General features: G+C 48.8%; 1 protein-coding gene across 9 annotated transcripts in view; it reads left to right on the forward strand.

Moving 5' to 3' along the window:
- The window catches only part of celf1 (CUGBP Elav-like family member 1), a 63,920-nt gene that overhangs the window by 36,192 nt on the left and 12,042 nt on the right, over positions 1 to 15,686 (forward strand). For 5 of the 9 annotated variants that reach the window (XM_033038391.1, XM_033038394.1, XM_033038392.1 and 2 more), the window contains 8 exons: positions 639 to 687; positions 853 to 987; positions 2,595 to 2,674; positions 3,186 to 3,347; positions 8,221 to 8,296; positions 9,571 to 9,699; positions 13,390 to 13,500; positions 13,921 to 14,106. In XM_033038391.1, the coding sequence (XP_032894282.1) occupies positions 639 to 687; positions 853 to 987; positions 2,595 to 2,674; positions 3,186 to 3,347; positions 8,221 to 8,296; positions 9,571 to 9,699; positions 13,390 to 13,500; positions 13,921 to 14,106 (928 nt within the window). The remainder of the gene's footprint in view (positions 1 to 638; positions 688 to 852; positions 988 to 2,594; positions 2,675 to 3,185; positions 3,348 to 8,220; positions 8,297 to 9,570; positions 9,700 to 13,389; positions 13,501 to 13,920; positions 14,107 to 15,686) is intronic. The other 4 variants (XM_033038393.1, XM_033038397.1, XM_033038398.1 and 1 more) reach the window with 3 other exon arrangements.

Raw genomic sequence — 15,686 nt, forward strand, 5'->3', positions numbered from 1 at the left:
AACGTTTCGGGTCGAGACCTTTCATCAGACTGAAAGGTTGGTTGGGTGTACCTGCTGGCCCTGACAGCACTAACCCTTCAAGTGATCAGGAAATGTTGCTAAACTGCGAGGATCCAGCAAATCTGAAAGGAAAGCAAGAAATTCTGTAAATATTCAGCTTTGTTGAGTGAAATATAGTCAAAGAGATACAGGCCCTTCGTCCATAGTCCCCACTGATCATCAATCACCAGATACACTCGTCATTCTTTAATCTATTTTATTCTCTCCACATTCCCACGACTCTCCCTAGATTCTACCACTCACCTATACACCAGGGGCAATTTACAGAGCCCAATAAATTACCAACTAGCCCCATGTCTTTGGGATGTGGGAAGAAACTGGAGCTCCAGGAGAACAAGTGGTTACTAGAGAATGAGTAAACTCCACACAAACAGCACCCAGGTCACAACTGACCCTAGGTCTCTTGAACTGTAAGCAGTGACTTCACTGTCAGCCAACCAAATGGTTGTACCTAACAGGTCAGTGTGTGTATCCGGGATGGCCAGTGGGTGTGCTGTACTCGAGCGGCAGTGAGCAATCAGCCAAGCAATGTGTGCCAACTCAGTACTGATCTCTTGCCTCCTCCTCCTCCCCCTCAGATGCACCATCCTATACAGATGAAACCAGCAGACAGTGAGAAGAATAACGGTGAGTCAGCCCGTGCACATCCGTTGCATCACAGGTGCGCGCCACACATTCCCAGTCTCGCGTCTAAGAGTGGATCTAGACGCCAGTCCGTGCTTGTGGTGCATTTGGTGCTTGTTCTCTGCTCTTTGCCAAAGTTCCTGTAATAATCATAATGTTTGATTGCAGCCGTAGAAGATAGGAAGCTCTTTGTGGGCATGATTTCCAAGAAATGCAACGAGAACGATGTGCGTGTCATGTTCTCCCCTTTCGGACAGATAGAAGAATGTAGAATATTACGGGGCCCCGATGGTCTGAGTCGAGGTGAGTAAGGGTCAATGTCATGTGGGGGCGGTGTCTGCGTGGGAACACACCCACTGGCACGCACCGTATTGCTGACTCGGGGCAATGCTATACACCCATCCCACCTCATTCCCTCAGCTCACCTCGGCTCCTGCTTCACTGCATCCCAAAGTCTTCTCCATACTTCCCTGCCCCCCCCCATCGCCTCCATGCCTCCCCTGTTCACCCTGCTTTTCTATCCCACACCTGGCCCCAGCCTCCACCCTTCCTCCCTCTCTCCCCTTCACCTGACCCTCTGCCCTGGTCACCCACCATCTCTCTGGTGCATTTCACCTACGCCTGGCCTCCCTCCCTCCCTCCCCCTGGTTTGTCCCTAACAATCCATCCACTCCTTCACCTGCCCCTAGCCATTCATCTCGTTCCATCCTCAATCTCACCCTGACCCCGGCCTCTTTAGGATGTCCCCACTCCCTTATTTGCTGCCCTCACTGCCCCTCTTCACTGTGCCCTTCCCCTCCAACTGCCTTGCTGCTCCCTGCTCCAATTGTTTATCTTCTTTTTACTGGCGTTCTCTTTGGGAAATAATTGGAGATTGTGCAAAACTGGGGGTAAATGCAGACGTCGATGTCGGATTAGAAATAGTGATCCCAGAACCAATGATAAAAGGCACCAATGTACGACAAGATCCCATGAGAAACACACAGGCTATTTAAAGAGAGGATTTTAATTTAATTTTCTTTTTGTTTTGTGTTCAAGATTCTCTTCAGTGAAGAATCACAGCAAATTCTTGCTCATATAGAGTCATAGTTATAGTGTCATACAGCATGGAAACAGGCTCAACTTGCCCACTTTGGCTCAACTTGCCCACACCGACCAACATGCCCCATCTGCCAGCTTTTGACCCATTTCTCTCTGAACCTACCCTATCCATGTATCTGTCTAAATGTTTCTTAAACGTTGCGATAGTACCTGCCTCAACTACCGCCTCCAACAGAGTTGTTCCATACACCCATCACGCTTGATGTAAAAAAAGTTAACCCACATGTCCACCCATCCCCTCCACCCCACCTTGAGCCTATGTCCTCTGGTTCTCAATTCCCCTACTCTGGGTAAAAGACTGTGTGTCTGCCCAATGTAGTCCTCTCATGACCTTATGCACCTCTATAAGATCACCCCTCATCCTCCTGTGCTCCCTAGCCTGTTCAACCTCTCCCTATAGCTGAGTCCTGGTAAATCTTCTCTGCACCCTTTCCTTGAGGCTTGCTGCAACCTGTGTCTGGTGCTGCGATTTCCGTTGTTGGTTGTTTCCCCGCTGTTCGCGGTGCTCGACTGTGAAAGAGCAGCCTGCCTCATTTGTTATATTGCTGTGCAAATTACAATCACTTAGCTTTGAAATGTTTTGGGACATCCAATGGTCAATGGTAGCGACTACGGTAGAAGAAACTCTGTCCCAGGGGATTAGTAAGGTAGTGTAGATACCTGGACCTGTGGCGTCTCCTCTCTGTCAACCCTGGGACTTGACGTTAAGTCGGCTCCTCGTACTCCCCTAGCGGACTGCTTCCTCTGTTTGTGTTCTGAAAGCACCATTCTGTTGTCAAGGTCCCTGAAGATCTGTTGTCTCTTCACAGGTTGTGCATTTATAACATTTACAACAAGATCAATGGCTCAGAATGCAATCAAAACAATGCACCAGTCACAGACGATGGAGGTGAGCGCTGTGCTGCGTGCTGGGAGGCCAGTCGGCTGCCTCTTGTGTGCTGATCCAGCTTCACTCTCAGTATTGCCATGCCAACCTTGTGCTCTTTCTCCTTGAGGTCCATGTACTTTTCAACAGCTTTGCAAATGTCCTGTCATTTCTTTGCGTCCGCCCTTGAATCTCGCTGCCTTAAACTTGCTGAAAACGGTTAATGCAGCTAGCACTTCACCATTCTGTGCATTAAATTCCACCATTTTTGTGTGTAACCTTTCACTGTTTAATCTACACATTGCTGAAATTTACGTAAGCTGCATCACTGAGAAATATTGTATCCCCATCTTTCCCCGAACAATAGGTCACCCCCAGGACCGATCGTGCACGTCTGCCGTGAGCTGGGTCCCACTGCCGCCCCTCCCATAAACGCACTGCTCCCACCCAGCCTCCTGCAGTGCACTCCCTACCCTCACTCTTCAGTCTGTGTGGTCCACTGTGTGTCTCACCCCTTGCTCCTTCTCTCTGGCAGGGCTGCTCTTCTCCGATCGTTGTGAAATTCGCTGACACGCAGAAAGACAAAGAGCAGAAGCGAATCGCTCAGCAACTCCAGCAACAGATGCAGCAGCTCAGTGCAGCCACCATGTGGGGCAGCTTAGCTGGGCTCAATACGCTTGGACCCCAGTACCTGGCAGTGAGTATTGTTAGGCCCAGGCTTGGCCTGGAAAAAACTGTGTTGATGACACTCTATGTTTATCGTGTTAATAATAAAGTGTGGTCATTAGTATTGATTCTAAGTTGGTTGAGATATAGAAAAATATCCTGGATCTTAGTGTGTATTGTTCTCTCACTCTCTCCCCCCCCCCCCCTCGCTCTCTTTCATAGGGTCATAGACTCTACAGTGTGGAAACAGGCCCTTCAGCCCATCTCGCCCACACCGGCCAAAAATGTCCCAGCTATACTAGTCCCACTTGCCTGCGCTTGGTCCATATCCCTCTAAATGGGATAGTGGAGGATGGAGTTAAAGGGAAAGGGTTTCTTAAATGTGTGAGCGTAGAGACAGAGGGGTGTAAAATGAGGGTAGAAGCAATAGGTAGCAAGGTGAAAAGTAAAAGTGGCAGGCAGACAAAACCAGGGCAAAATTCAAAAAGGGCCACTTTTCAACATAATTGTATAAGGGGTAAGAGTGTTGTAAAAACAAGCCTGAAGGCTTTGTGTCTCAATGCAAGGAGCATTCGTAATAAGGTGGATGAGTTGAATGTGCAGATAGCTATTAATGACTATGATATAGTTGGGATCACGGAAACATGGCTCCAGGGTGACCAAGGCTGGGAGCTGAACATCCAGGGATATTCAATATTCAGGAGGGATAGAGAGAAAGGAAAAGTAGGTGGGGTAGCGTTGCTGATTAGAGAGGAGATTAACGCAATGGAAAGGAAGGACATTAGTTTGGAGGATGTGGAATCGGTATGGGTAGAGCTGCGAAACACTAAGGGGCAGAAAACGCTGGTGGGTGTTGTCTACAGGCCACCTAACAGTAGTAGTGAAGTTGGAGATGGTATCAAACAGGAAATTAGAAATGCGTGCGACAAAGGCAAAACCGTTATAATGGGTGACTTCAATCTACATATAGATTGGGTGAATCAAATTGGCAGGGGTGCTGAGGAAGAGGATTTCTTGGAATGTATGCGGGATAGTTATCTAAATCAACATGTAGAGGAACCAACGAGAGCAGGCTATTTTAGACTGGGTATTGAGTAATGAGGAAGGGTTAGTTAGCAGTCTTGTTGTACGTGCCCCCTTGGGCAAGAGTGACCATAATATGGTTGAGTTCTTCATTAGGATGGAGAGTGACATTGTTAATTCAGAAACAATGGTTCTGAACTTAAAGAAAGGTAACTTTGAGGGTATGAGACGTGAATTGGCCAAGATTGACTGGCAATTAATTCTAAAAGGGTTGACGGTGGATATGCAATGGAAGACATTTAAAGACTGCATGGATGAACTACAAAAATTGTTCATCCCAGTTTGGCAAAAGAATAAATCAGGGAAGGTAGTACATCCGTGGATAACAAGGGAAATCAGGGATAGTATCAAAGCGAAGGATGATGCGTACAAATTAGCCAGAAAAAGCAGCATACCGGAGGACTGGGAGAAATTCAGAGACCAGCAGAGGAGGACAAAGGGCTTAATTAGGAAAGGAAAAATAGATTATGAAAGAAAACTGGCAGGGAACATAAAAACTGACTGCAAAAGTTTTTATAGATATGTGAAAAGAAAGAGATTAGTTAAAACAAATGTAGGTCCCTTGCAGTCAGAAACAGGTGAGTTGATCATGGGGAACAAGGATATGGCGGACCAATTGAATAACTACTTTGGTTCCGTCTTCACTTAGGAAGACATAAATAATCTGCCGGAAATAGCAGGGGACCGCGGGTCAAAGGAGTTGGAGGAATTGAGTGAAATCCAGGTTAGCCGGGAAGTGGTGTTTAGGTAAATTGAATGGATTAAAGGCCGATAAATCCCCAGGGCCAGATAGGCTGCATCCCAGAGTACTTAAGGAAGTAGCTCCAGAAATAGTGGATGCATTAGTAATAATCTTTCAAAACTCTTTAGATTCTGGAGTAGTTCCTGAGGATTGGCGGGTAGCAAACGTAACCCCACTTTTTAAGAAGGGAGGGAGAGAGAAAACGGGGAATTACAGACCAGTTAGTCTAACATCGGTAGTGGGGAAACTACTAGAGTCAGTTATTAAAGATGGGATAGCAGCACATTTAGAAAGTGGTGAAATCATTGGACAAAGTCAGCATGGATTTACAAAAGGTAAATCATGTCTGACGAATCTTATAGAATTTTTCGAGGATGTAACTAGTAGCGTGGATAGGGGAGAACCAGTGGATGTGGTGTATCTGGACTTCCAGAAGGCTTTCGACAAGGTCCCACATAAGAGATTAATATACAAACTTAAAGCACACGGCATTGGGGGTTCAGTATTGATGTGGATAGAGAACTGGCTGGCAAACAGGTAGCAAAGAGTAGGAGTAAACGGGTCCTTTTCACAATGGCAGGCAGTGACTAGTGGGGTACCGCAAGGCTCAGTGCTGGGACCCCAGCTATTTACAATATATATTAATGATCTGGATGAGGGAATAGAAGGCAATATCTCCAAGTTTGCGGATGACACTAAGCTGGGTGGCAGTGTTAGCTGTGAGGAGGATGCTAGGAGACTGCAAGGTGACTTGGATAGGCTGGGTGAGTCGGCAAATGTTTGGCAGATGCAGTATAATGTGGATAAATGTGAGGTTATCCATTTTAGTGGCAAAAACAGGAAAGCAGACTATTATCTAAATGGTGGCCGACTAGGAAAAGGGGAGATGCAGCGAGACCTGGGTGTCATGGTACACCAGTCATTGAAAGTAGGCATGCAGGTGCAGCAGGCAGTGAAGAAAGCGAATGGTATGTTAGCTTTCATAGCAAAAGGATTTGAGTATAGGAGCAGGGAGGTTCTACTGCAGTTGTACAGGATCTTGGTGAGACCACACCTGGAGTATTGCGTACAGTTTTGGTCTCCAAATCTGAGGAAGGACATTATTGCCCTAGAGGGAGTGCAGAGAAGGTTCACCAGACTGATTCCTGGGATGTCAGGACTGTCTTATGAAGAAAGACTGGATAGACTTGGTTTATACTCTCTAGAATTTAGGATATTGAGAGGGGATCTTATAGAAACTTATAAAATTCTTAAGGGGTTGGACAGACTAGATGCAGGAAGATTGCTCCCGATGTTGGGGAAGTCCAGGACAAGGGGTCACAGCTTAAGGATAAGGGGGAAATCCTTTAAAACCGAGATGAGAAGAACTTTTTTCACACAGAGAGTGGTGAATCTCTGGAACTCTCTGCCACAGAGGGTAGTCGAGGCCAGTTCATTGGCTATATTTAAGAGGGAGTTAGATGTGGCCCTTGTGGCTAAGGGGATCAGAGGGTATGGAGAGAAGGCAGGTACGGGATACTGAGTTGGATGATCAGCCATGATCATATTGAATGGTGGTGCAGGCTCGAAGGGCCGAATGGCCTACTCCTGCACCTAATTTCTATGTTTCTATGTTTCTAAACCTGTCCTATCCATGTACCTGTCTAACTGTTTCTTAAACAATGGGATAGTCCCAGCCTCAACTACCTCCTCTGGCAGCTTTTTCAATACACCCACCACCCTTTGTGTGAAAATGTTACCCCTCGGACTCCTATTAAATCATTTCGACTTCACCTTGAACCTTTGTCCTCTGGTCCTCGATTCCCTTACTCTGGGCAAGAGACTGTGCATCTACCCGATCTATTCCTCTCATAATTTTGTATACTTCTATAAGATCACCCCTCATCCTCCTCCGCTCCATGGAATAAAGACCCAGCCTACTCAACCTCTCCCTATAGCTCGCACCCTCTAGTCCTGGCAACATCCTCTTTCTCCCCCCCCCCCCAACCTCCTCGCTCTCTTTCTCCCCCCTCGCTCTCTTTCTCCCCCCTCGCTCACTTTCTCCCATGTCTCTCTCGCTCGCTGATGCTTGCTTCCCCCTTGCCTATTTCCTTCACTGCTGTTTTCTCTTTCCTCACCGCCCTTGTTTACACACATTCAGCACACTTCGCCAGTTTGCACAGTCCTCCTTCCCTGCCTCTTCCCCAAGCACCCCATTCTCTGTACTATTGTTATTCTGCTGCTTCCCCCATCGGCCCAACCGCACCCTGTGTCATCTCCCTTCTGCCATCTTTCTGCACCTCATTCCTCCACCCCATCCAATTCACCCATTTCCTCTATTTCTTCTTCCCCATTTTGGTCCGTTACTGTCTGTGCTGTCGTTTGCCAGGGTCCCAATCTGCCTTGTATGGCCCTTTCAGTATGTACGTAGTTTCCAGACTTGTACCACCTCTCTTGTGTTATGTCAGCTCAATAAGAATATTGTTTGTTTAAAGTATGGCCTTTGCATTAGACAATGCATGCACAATTGTTATGGGTTTTGTCATTTGTGTCCAATATAAAGATTAAGATTGAGGCACAAAAAACTGGAGATGTTGAAATCTTCAGCAGAAAAGTGCTGGAGGAACTCAGCCGGTCAGGCAGCATCTGTGGAGGGAATGGACAGATGGTGTTTTGGGGTGGGACCCTTCTTCAGACTCAGTCTGAAGTAGGGTCTGACCTAAAATGTCATCTGTCCTCCCTCAGATGTTGCCTGACCTGTCGAGTTTCTCTAAGATGAAGTTGGAGTCATGAACTTGACCGATGGTGTGTTAGTTACGTGTGCCACCTTTAACATCTCTTTGCCAGAGGCCATGATGTTTCTATGTTTGTCGCAGTACTTGCTGCCTTTGCAGCTAATTCATGAATTGCCTTGGAGATCAGACTGCAAACTCAGCAATGAAGTGTTTGCGTCAGTGGATGAACGGAAGTCTGTGGCTGTCCTGTGACTGTCCTGTCCCTGCCTGTCCTCTCACTCCCACACACCTCCCTTGCAATGTTTCTCAGACTCTACTCCAGGCACAGCTGACACATTCTGTTTTTGTTTTGGTGTAATGTCTAGCTTTATTTACAGCTCCTACAGCAGACTGCCTCTTCCGGGAACCTCAACACACTGAGTAATCTGCACCCGATGGCCGGTGAGTACCCTTTATCTATGCTCATGCTCCCACTGTAGGGAACACCCAAGGGCAATGTCAACACCATGGGTCTTAGGCCATCACATGCAAACCATCAGGCACCACCAGTCAAAGAGCGTCACACACTCCCCACCAATGGTTCAATGGTTATTTTATTGTCACGGGACAGTGAAAGGTGCAGTGAAATACATAGTTTGCATGTAGATCAGGACAATTACGGTCAAACATAAAGACAACACCCGATTAAGTGACCTATGCATGGAAACAACCCACTGAGTCCATATGCAATAGTCGCCAGATTTTGGCGCCATTTTACACAATCCAAGCTGCAGCTGGACATAACTGTCCATTGCAGCCAGGCAAGAACGGAACTGGTTATCAAAACATGGAGGGGACGGGGGACACAATTTTTTGGCGGCCACGCGCGCATGCACACACTCACATACACGCGCGAGGCTTCAGAGGCTCAATCGAGTGCTAAATGCAACTCATCTCTGCCTGTCTCACCGGGTTAACCAACAGCTCTGTCTGGACTGACGGGACACCAGTGCTGCTTCTCCACGCTGGCCATATTTCCCGCAAGCCCACCCAGGGTTGTACGTTCACTTGGCGGGACAGGCAGAGTTGAGCTGGGTTTAGCGCTGTTTCTCTGCGCTGGCTGTGGGCCTGGGGTACAGCTCGCGTCTGACTCCCGACCAAAGATTATAATCTTTGCTCCCGACCTCTCTGGCCACCCGTGGGGGGGGCACTCGGGACAGCGCCGGAGAGCCGGCCGGGATCGATCCTGGCTGCGGATGAGGTGCAGGTCTGTGCCACGTCTCCCTCCTCCAATCACCGCGCTTTATCCTCAGTCCCGTCCCCCCCCCCCCCATCCCTCCTCCAATCATCGCGCTCTCGATCATCAGTCCCACCTCCACTGCCTCGTGGAAAGCGGAGATTTTTGAATCGGGATTACAAAAACTTGGGGGGATGTCCCCCACCTCTCAAAACATTGGGGGGGACGTCCCCCCCCCCGTCCCCCCCCCCCCCCCCGGGTTTTCCGCCCCTGCAGCCAGGCAAAGGCCATGAGACACTCCCCATCAGCTGAAGCCCAATGGGCACTCCCATTAAACTCCCTACAACCCTGTATCCTGTCTTGTAGTGAAAACTTGTTGGAAGTCACTGAGTACGTATGCTTGGGAGAACCTGCAGTCCATCATGGATCGAGCGGGTGCTTCACACAGGTCATGCTCTACGTATTATGGATTGGCAATTTCTCCCTTCCCCACCCCCAGGTCTCAATGCTATGCAGTTACAGAACCTCGCTGCTCTGGCCGCAGCCGCAAGCGCAGCACAGAGCTCTACGGTGGGGGGCAACACGTTGAACACGGGCAGCAGCCCTCTGAGTGCACTAACCAGTTCAGGTAAGGGCACTAATACATCAACACCCATGGACCCGTACACTCTGGAGTTTAGAAGGATGAGAGGGTATCTCATTGAAACATGTAAGATTGTTAAGGGCTTGGACACGCTAGAGGCAGGAAACATGTTCCCGATGTTGGGGGAGTCCAGAACCAGGGGCCACAGTTTTAGAATAAGGAGTAAGCCATTTAGAACGGAGACGAGTAAACGCGCCTCAGGTGGAGGCAGGTTCTCTGGATGCTTTGGTGGGCGGCACGACTCACGTCGCAGCGGCCTCTGCAGTCCGTCTGTCTTTATTATTTTTTTGTCTCGTTTGAATGTAGTTTTTATTTGTTTTGACTGGGTATGTGTGTGGGGGGCGGGGATGGGGTGGGGGGGTGGGGAAACTTTTAAAATCTATCCCCTGCACGGAGAACCCGACCTTTTCTCTGTCGGGTCTCCGTTGTCGTTGGGGCCTAGCACCGTGGAGCGGCCTCCAGCAGGAACGACCTGGGGCTCCAGTCGCAGAGCTGCGGACCTACTCACCATCATGGAGCTGGCCGAGTTCGGAGCGGGTGGAGCTGTGGTGGCGCTCGGCTGCGACCTGACCCCGGAGATTCGGAGGCTTACCGCAGGTCTGGTGGACAGTGACACCGGGAGCCCGCGGGTCCCTGCTGGGAGACCGCTTTTCGGGGCTTCCGCAACGGCGACTTCACCCGCCCGAGTTGCGGGGTTGAAGAGTACCTGGAGCGGGGGCTTGCATCATCGCCCCGCGCGGCTTGGAATGGCTGTGGGACTTTGCTAGCGCCCGCCGGAGGCTCCAACAACAAGACCCGGAGCGCGGCCTTGCATCACCCGGCGCGGCGTTAATGGCCGCGGGACAATTACCATCGCCCGCCGGGGGCTTTGACTCTGACATCGGGAGGGGAATGGGGAGTGCAGGGGAGAGATAAGTCTTTGCCTTCCATCACAGCGAGGAGGAGATGCGCTGTGATGGATGTTTGTGTAAATTGTGTTGTGTCTTGGTTCTTTTTCTTGTGTGTATGACTGCAGAAACAACATTTCGTTTGAACCTCAATGAGGTTCAAATGACAAATAAATTGAATTGAATTTAAAGAGAGAGCTAGATAGGGCTCTTAAAAATAGTGGAGTCAGGGGATATGGGGAGAAGGCAGGAACGGGGTACTGATTGTGGATGATCAGCCATGATCACATTGAATGGCAGTGCTGGCTCGAAGGGCCAAATGGCCTACTCCTGCACCTATTGTCTATTGACTTTGGTCCCTTTGCATTAACCGGTTCATCCCTGCATTAACCACAGTTTGCAGAGTGACTAAAGTTTGCAGAGGGAGCTTGCCATGGACCACATGATGCTCTGCCCTTCATGCGGATTTGATGGTAATATCACAGGGAGATACTGCCTCCTGAGCACCAGTAGAATAATCATAAACTGTACTTGTAGTTGTCACTCCAACTTGGCACAAGGAAGAAAACTTATTTTGGCACCCCTGTTCCTCAGCATAAATACTGTGGTCACAGGGACAACAGCAAAGACAAGTCAGTCGGTTCAGGACTTGTGCATTCACACGAGTGGCCGGAGAGAGCAGAACAGATCACAGCAACATGGCAGTTTCAGTCATGATAAGCTTCCATCCATCCCACCTCACTGCTTAATAGTTATATTCTGAACTAGACCAAGTGCAGACCCGTTGGGTCTGTTCCCCCAACGTACGGTTGTGGGGGGGGGGGGGGAAGCGGCATACAACGTCACACACACACTAACTATCCCCCCCCCCCCGCACTCACGCTAATTACCCCCCTTGATATTATATTAATATTATTAATTTGCTCCTATTACCCCATAACCACCCTATCTACTGACGCATAGCCCCCAACTTGCAGTCACATCTAGAGAAGGGGGGGGGGGGGTAGAGAGTGAGGGCAGAAAGAGAAGGGGCAGAGACAGAGACACAGAGAGAGGGGCAAGAGGGAGAGGGAGGTGGAGAGGAGGAGAAGAGGGAGGGTGGGTGAGGGGGGAAAGGTGGGGGAGGAGGAAAGAGAGAGGGTGAGAGTGAGGGGGATAGAGGGGGTGCTGAGGGGGGTGAGGTGGGGAGCAGGGTAGGAGGGGAAGGTAGGGGGTGTGGAGAGGGGAGAGAGAGGGGGGAGGTGGGGAGCAGGGAGTGGGAGGGAGGGAAGGGGGTAGGGTTGTGTGGAGGGGAGGGGGGTTTAGGGGAGGGACGGTGGGGTAGGGGATGGAGGGGAGGAGGGGGAGAAAAAGAGGGGAGATAGGGGGGGAGAGGGGAGGAGGAGAGGGGGCGGGAGAGGAGAGGGGGATGGGGAGAGAGGAGGGGAGAGAGAGAAAGGAAGAGACGGGGAGAGAGAGAGAGAGGTGGGGAGAGAGAGGAGGAGAGAGAGAGAGAGAGCCTTTTTACTTCAACCCAAACCCCCCAAACAACCATTTGCAGGCATTGCTTACTCACAGTTGTGTAAACATTTGTTCAGTCATTCAGAGCTCAGAGTGCCCTCCAGCTTGCAGACTCTGACTGAGGCACACCACTTCCTGGTTTTATAGTCCCTCCCCCTCCCTCCAGCGGGGGCAGCAGAGAGAATGGGGAATTTTGTAAAAACATTAATATCTCTGTCATTTTTCATCGACGGGAAAAATCCTCGGCACACACGCGGCGGAGGGGGCTCTGAGCGAGATGGCCAAAAATGACGGCCGTAGGTGACGGCGTTCTCTCGGAAATCGCAGCACAGATGGCCAAAAGCGGTCAAGAACAGAGATTTAGTAATATAGATATATGGTCAATTCTAGGGAAAATGGCAGAGAGCTCAAATTGAATATGTGGCCGGAATGCACTGAATAGTTGTAATTGATATGAAATGTATGCAGTGAACACGAGGACTTCTAGCTTTCTCCCTGCAGTAGGCAGATTGGATAATGTGCCAAAACAGGCAGTAAAACTCTCATTGCAGTGATGGAACGAGACATGGTAAAGGTGCACCAAGTGCGTGTAAATCTGATACCACAATCGCATCCTCAATTGGGCCGTGGGCCGAACAAGCTCAATTCCATACGGAGCGAGTCCTCCTGCAGTCTGGAGAGCCTTTGTAAGCCGAGAGCTTCCCCTCCTGTCTGCTGCGGGCAACTTTTGTCTGGATGACAAAAGGAAACATTATTTTCAAAGGTACTGAGCTGGAAGGATCATTATGGGGTGGAGCAGTGGCGTGCATGTGTGAGGGAGACTAAATGAATTAGTAGTGACTACCATGGTGGAGGTGGTTGTATATTTGTACAGCCATGTTGAAGGCAACGTTGAACATATTCCATTTCAGCCTCAGTTCTTTTTACAGGCTGTGTTTGTCCACATATTTAGTGGGGCAAACCGGTGCAGTGTATTCATGGCCTTCTGGAGTACATCAGTTTCCTATTTAAATCTCCTCAACCCATACTAAAACCAAACTCCTTACCTTCTCCCCACTGAAAATTAGCACTGAAAATTAAACTGTTCAGTCCAGTCCAAAATCAAAGACTGGGCAGATATTGATTCTATTTCCCAATCCAGTTTCTTTCCCTGACCACATCCATTTAAAATATATGCTAGTGCTGACTATCTTTGAGTGTTGCCATGGAAATTGATGCTTTTCAGATATTTGTGGATCCTTCTGTTAATACATTCGGTTTGATGAATGCCTCCTTCCTTTGATTGCAGGTTCATCGAGCAGTAACAGCACAAACTCTTCAATAAACCCAATGGCAACCCTGGGTGCACTACAGACGTTGGCAGGGGCAACGGGAGGCCTCAACGTCAACTCTTTAGCAGGTGAAGGAAATGATGTAAAATAAAAAGTAGCCCTCCCTGAAATGCTTACGTGTTGCTGTGCAAGGAAGTGCCAGTACCGACATGTGGATAGTGCCTTGTGGTGTCTCTCAGCGTTCCACATGTGGTACAACCTGCCATGTTTCCTCACAAGGAGTGAAGGAGCAAGTAATGGGTGAATGAGGGTCAACTCACCCTCCCCCACCCCCACACCTCTGATAGTCGAACCCAGAGATTGGGTGGACTGGCAACGTTAGACCCCTGATCAGCCATGATCACATTGAATGGCATTGCTGGCTCGAAGGGCCGAATGGCCTACTCCTGCACCTATTGTCTATTGACTGTTTTGCTCCATTTTGTAACCGCTTCTGTGTGCCAATTGCTCGCGGCTCGTAGCAATTCTAACAACGCGTGTTTCCCCAGGAATGGCGGCTTTGAACGGAGGATTGGGCACGGGCGGTCTGTCGAATGGCACGGGGAGTACAATGGATGCACTGACCCAGGCGTACTCGGGGATTCAGCAGTACGCAGCAGCAGCCCTTCCTTCTCTTTATAACCAGAGTCTCCTCACTCAGCAGAGCTTAAATGCAGCAGGAAGCCAGAAAGAAGGCAAGTATGTGCAAGGCAGCGGCACGTGGCTCTCAATCTACCTGGGAAGCAGAGAGACGGGAGATGGTTTGGAGGAAGAATACGTCAGTCGAAGGGGAGGGCTGTCCTTGTTTTGCTTTATGGGAATACTGTTGACCTCAATAAATAATGGAGAGTAGATCATTTTGGGAAACTTCAGTATTAAAAGATTCTCCAATTTTAGGTATCTACCAACCCCCATCTCACTTCTTTTCATCTTCTCTGGCCTGGTTCTTCGATGCCATCTAGTGCTGGTGAATACAATTACAAATTGTGTTCACAGGGGCACACAATGAGTAGCACAGGTTGCTCTTTAACCAGTTTACACTCACTCAAGCTGACTTTCCTGTTGGCACAGGGAGCCCGAGGAGTTTACAGCTGATGCATTTACTCTCCAGTGGTACGCTGTTTGTTTTGGGAAGTACTTTAAAGAAAGGGCCCTTTAAAGCACATCCTACCACTATGTACAAAGTATTTTAAAACACCCTCTCTCATCTCGATGATACCGTAAACTCCTTCACAGAAACAAAATATTTTCCTGGTCACTTCTTTCACACAGAAGGTCATGGGGTTTATGGACCAAGCTGCCAGAGGAAGCAGCAGATGCAAGTTCAATTATCACATTGGGTGGGACAGGATATGAAAGGTTTAGAGTGATATGGGCCAAATTCAAACAGATGGGACTAACTGGGGAAGATATCTTGGTCAACATGTGTAAGTTGTGTCGATGGGGCGTGTTTTCCTTGCTGTGTAACTCTATGACACTATTCTGGAGCATATTGTCCACTCTGTTTGCCTTATTGAAAAATCTAGACCCAGCATTACCCAGCTCAAAGTTTGCCCGGCACAGCTTTTCACCATCATCATAACATGCCAAATTCACAGTGACCTTTCCACAAGGTTCCCTTGTACTCAGCTGAACTGAAAGAGTAGAGGAAAAATGGTCAGTAGAAAAAGATGAGGGGTGGGGCAAGGCAAGAGCTGGCAAGCGATAGATGGATTCAGGTGAGGAGGGGTTGATAGAGTCAGGTGGGAGAAGAACGGATGCAAATGGCGACAGAGGTTGGAGATGATACCATTTGTACCATTTTTGTTTATTTTACCCCTGTATAACTTTAACACTGTTGTTGCAGTGTTAAAGTTATACGCGCTACCCTTCATTTCACACTTTATCACTATTACATTGCAATACTGCACCATCACTTTGTTTTTCCTTGTTAACTTTCTACATTTCCCCCTACCCCCACTCCATCTTCCACATTTTGTTTAAAGTTTCTCTCCTCAGCCTAGTTTATCAATTCATCAGGACATTGTTCCCTGCTCGCTTCAGCAAAGTCTGTAAAGTGTGATTTGCCTGCATAACAAAGATGATCACACATGACAATAGTAAACCAAACCTCAATTGGCTTTTGTCATTACACTTATGCCCTCCGTGAATTTATTTCCATAGCTTTGTCTGCTGAGGAAGGACTGGCACCTATAGGTGCTCACGTTACTGCTGTCTCGGGACAACAGGGTGACCCACGTCCCTGTACCCTTGTTCTGTACGCTGCAGTGTGTTC

This window comes from Amblyraja radiata, chromosome 20, assembly GCF_010909765.2.
Source record: "Amblyraja radiata isolate CabotCenter1 chromosome 20, sAmbRad1.1.pri, whole genome shotgun sequence".
In the NCBI taxonomy this organism is placed as follows: domain Eukaryota; kingdom Metazoa; phylum Chordata; class Chondrichthyes; order Rajiformes; family Rajidae; genus Amblyraja; species Amblyraja radiata.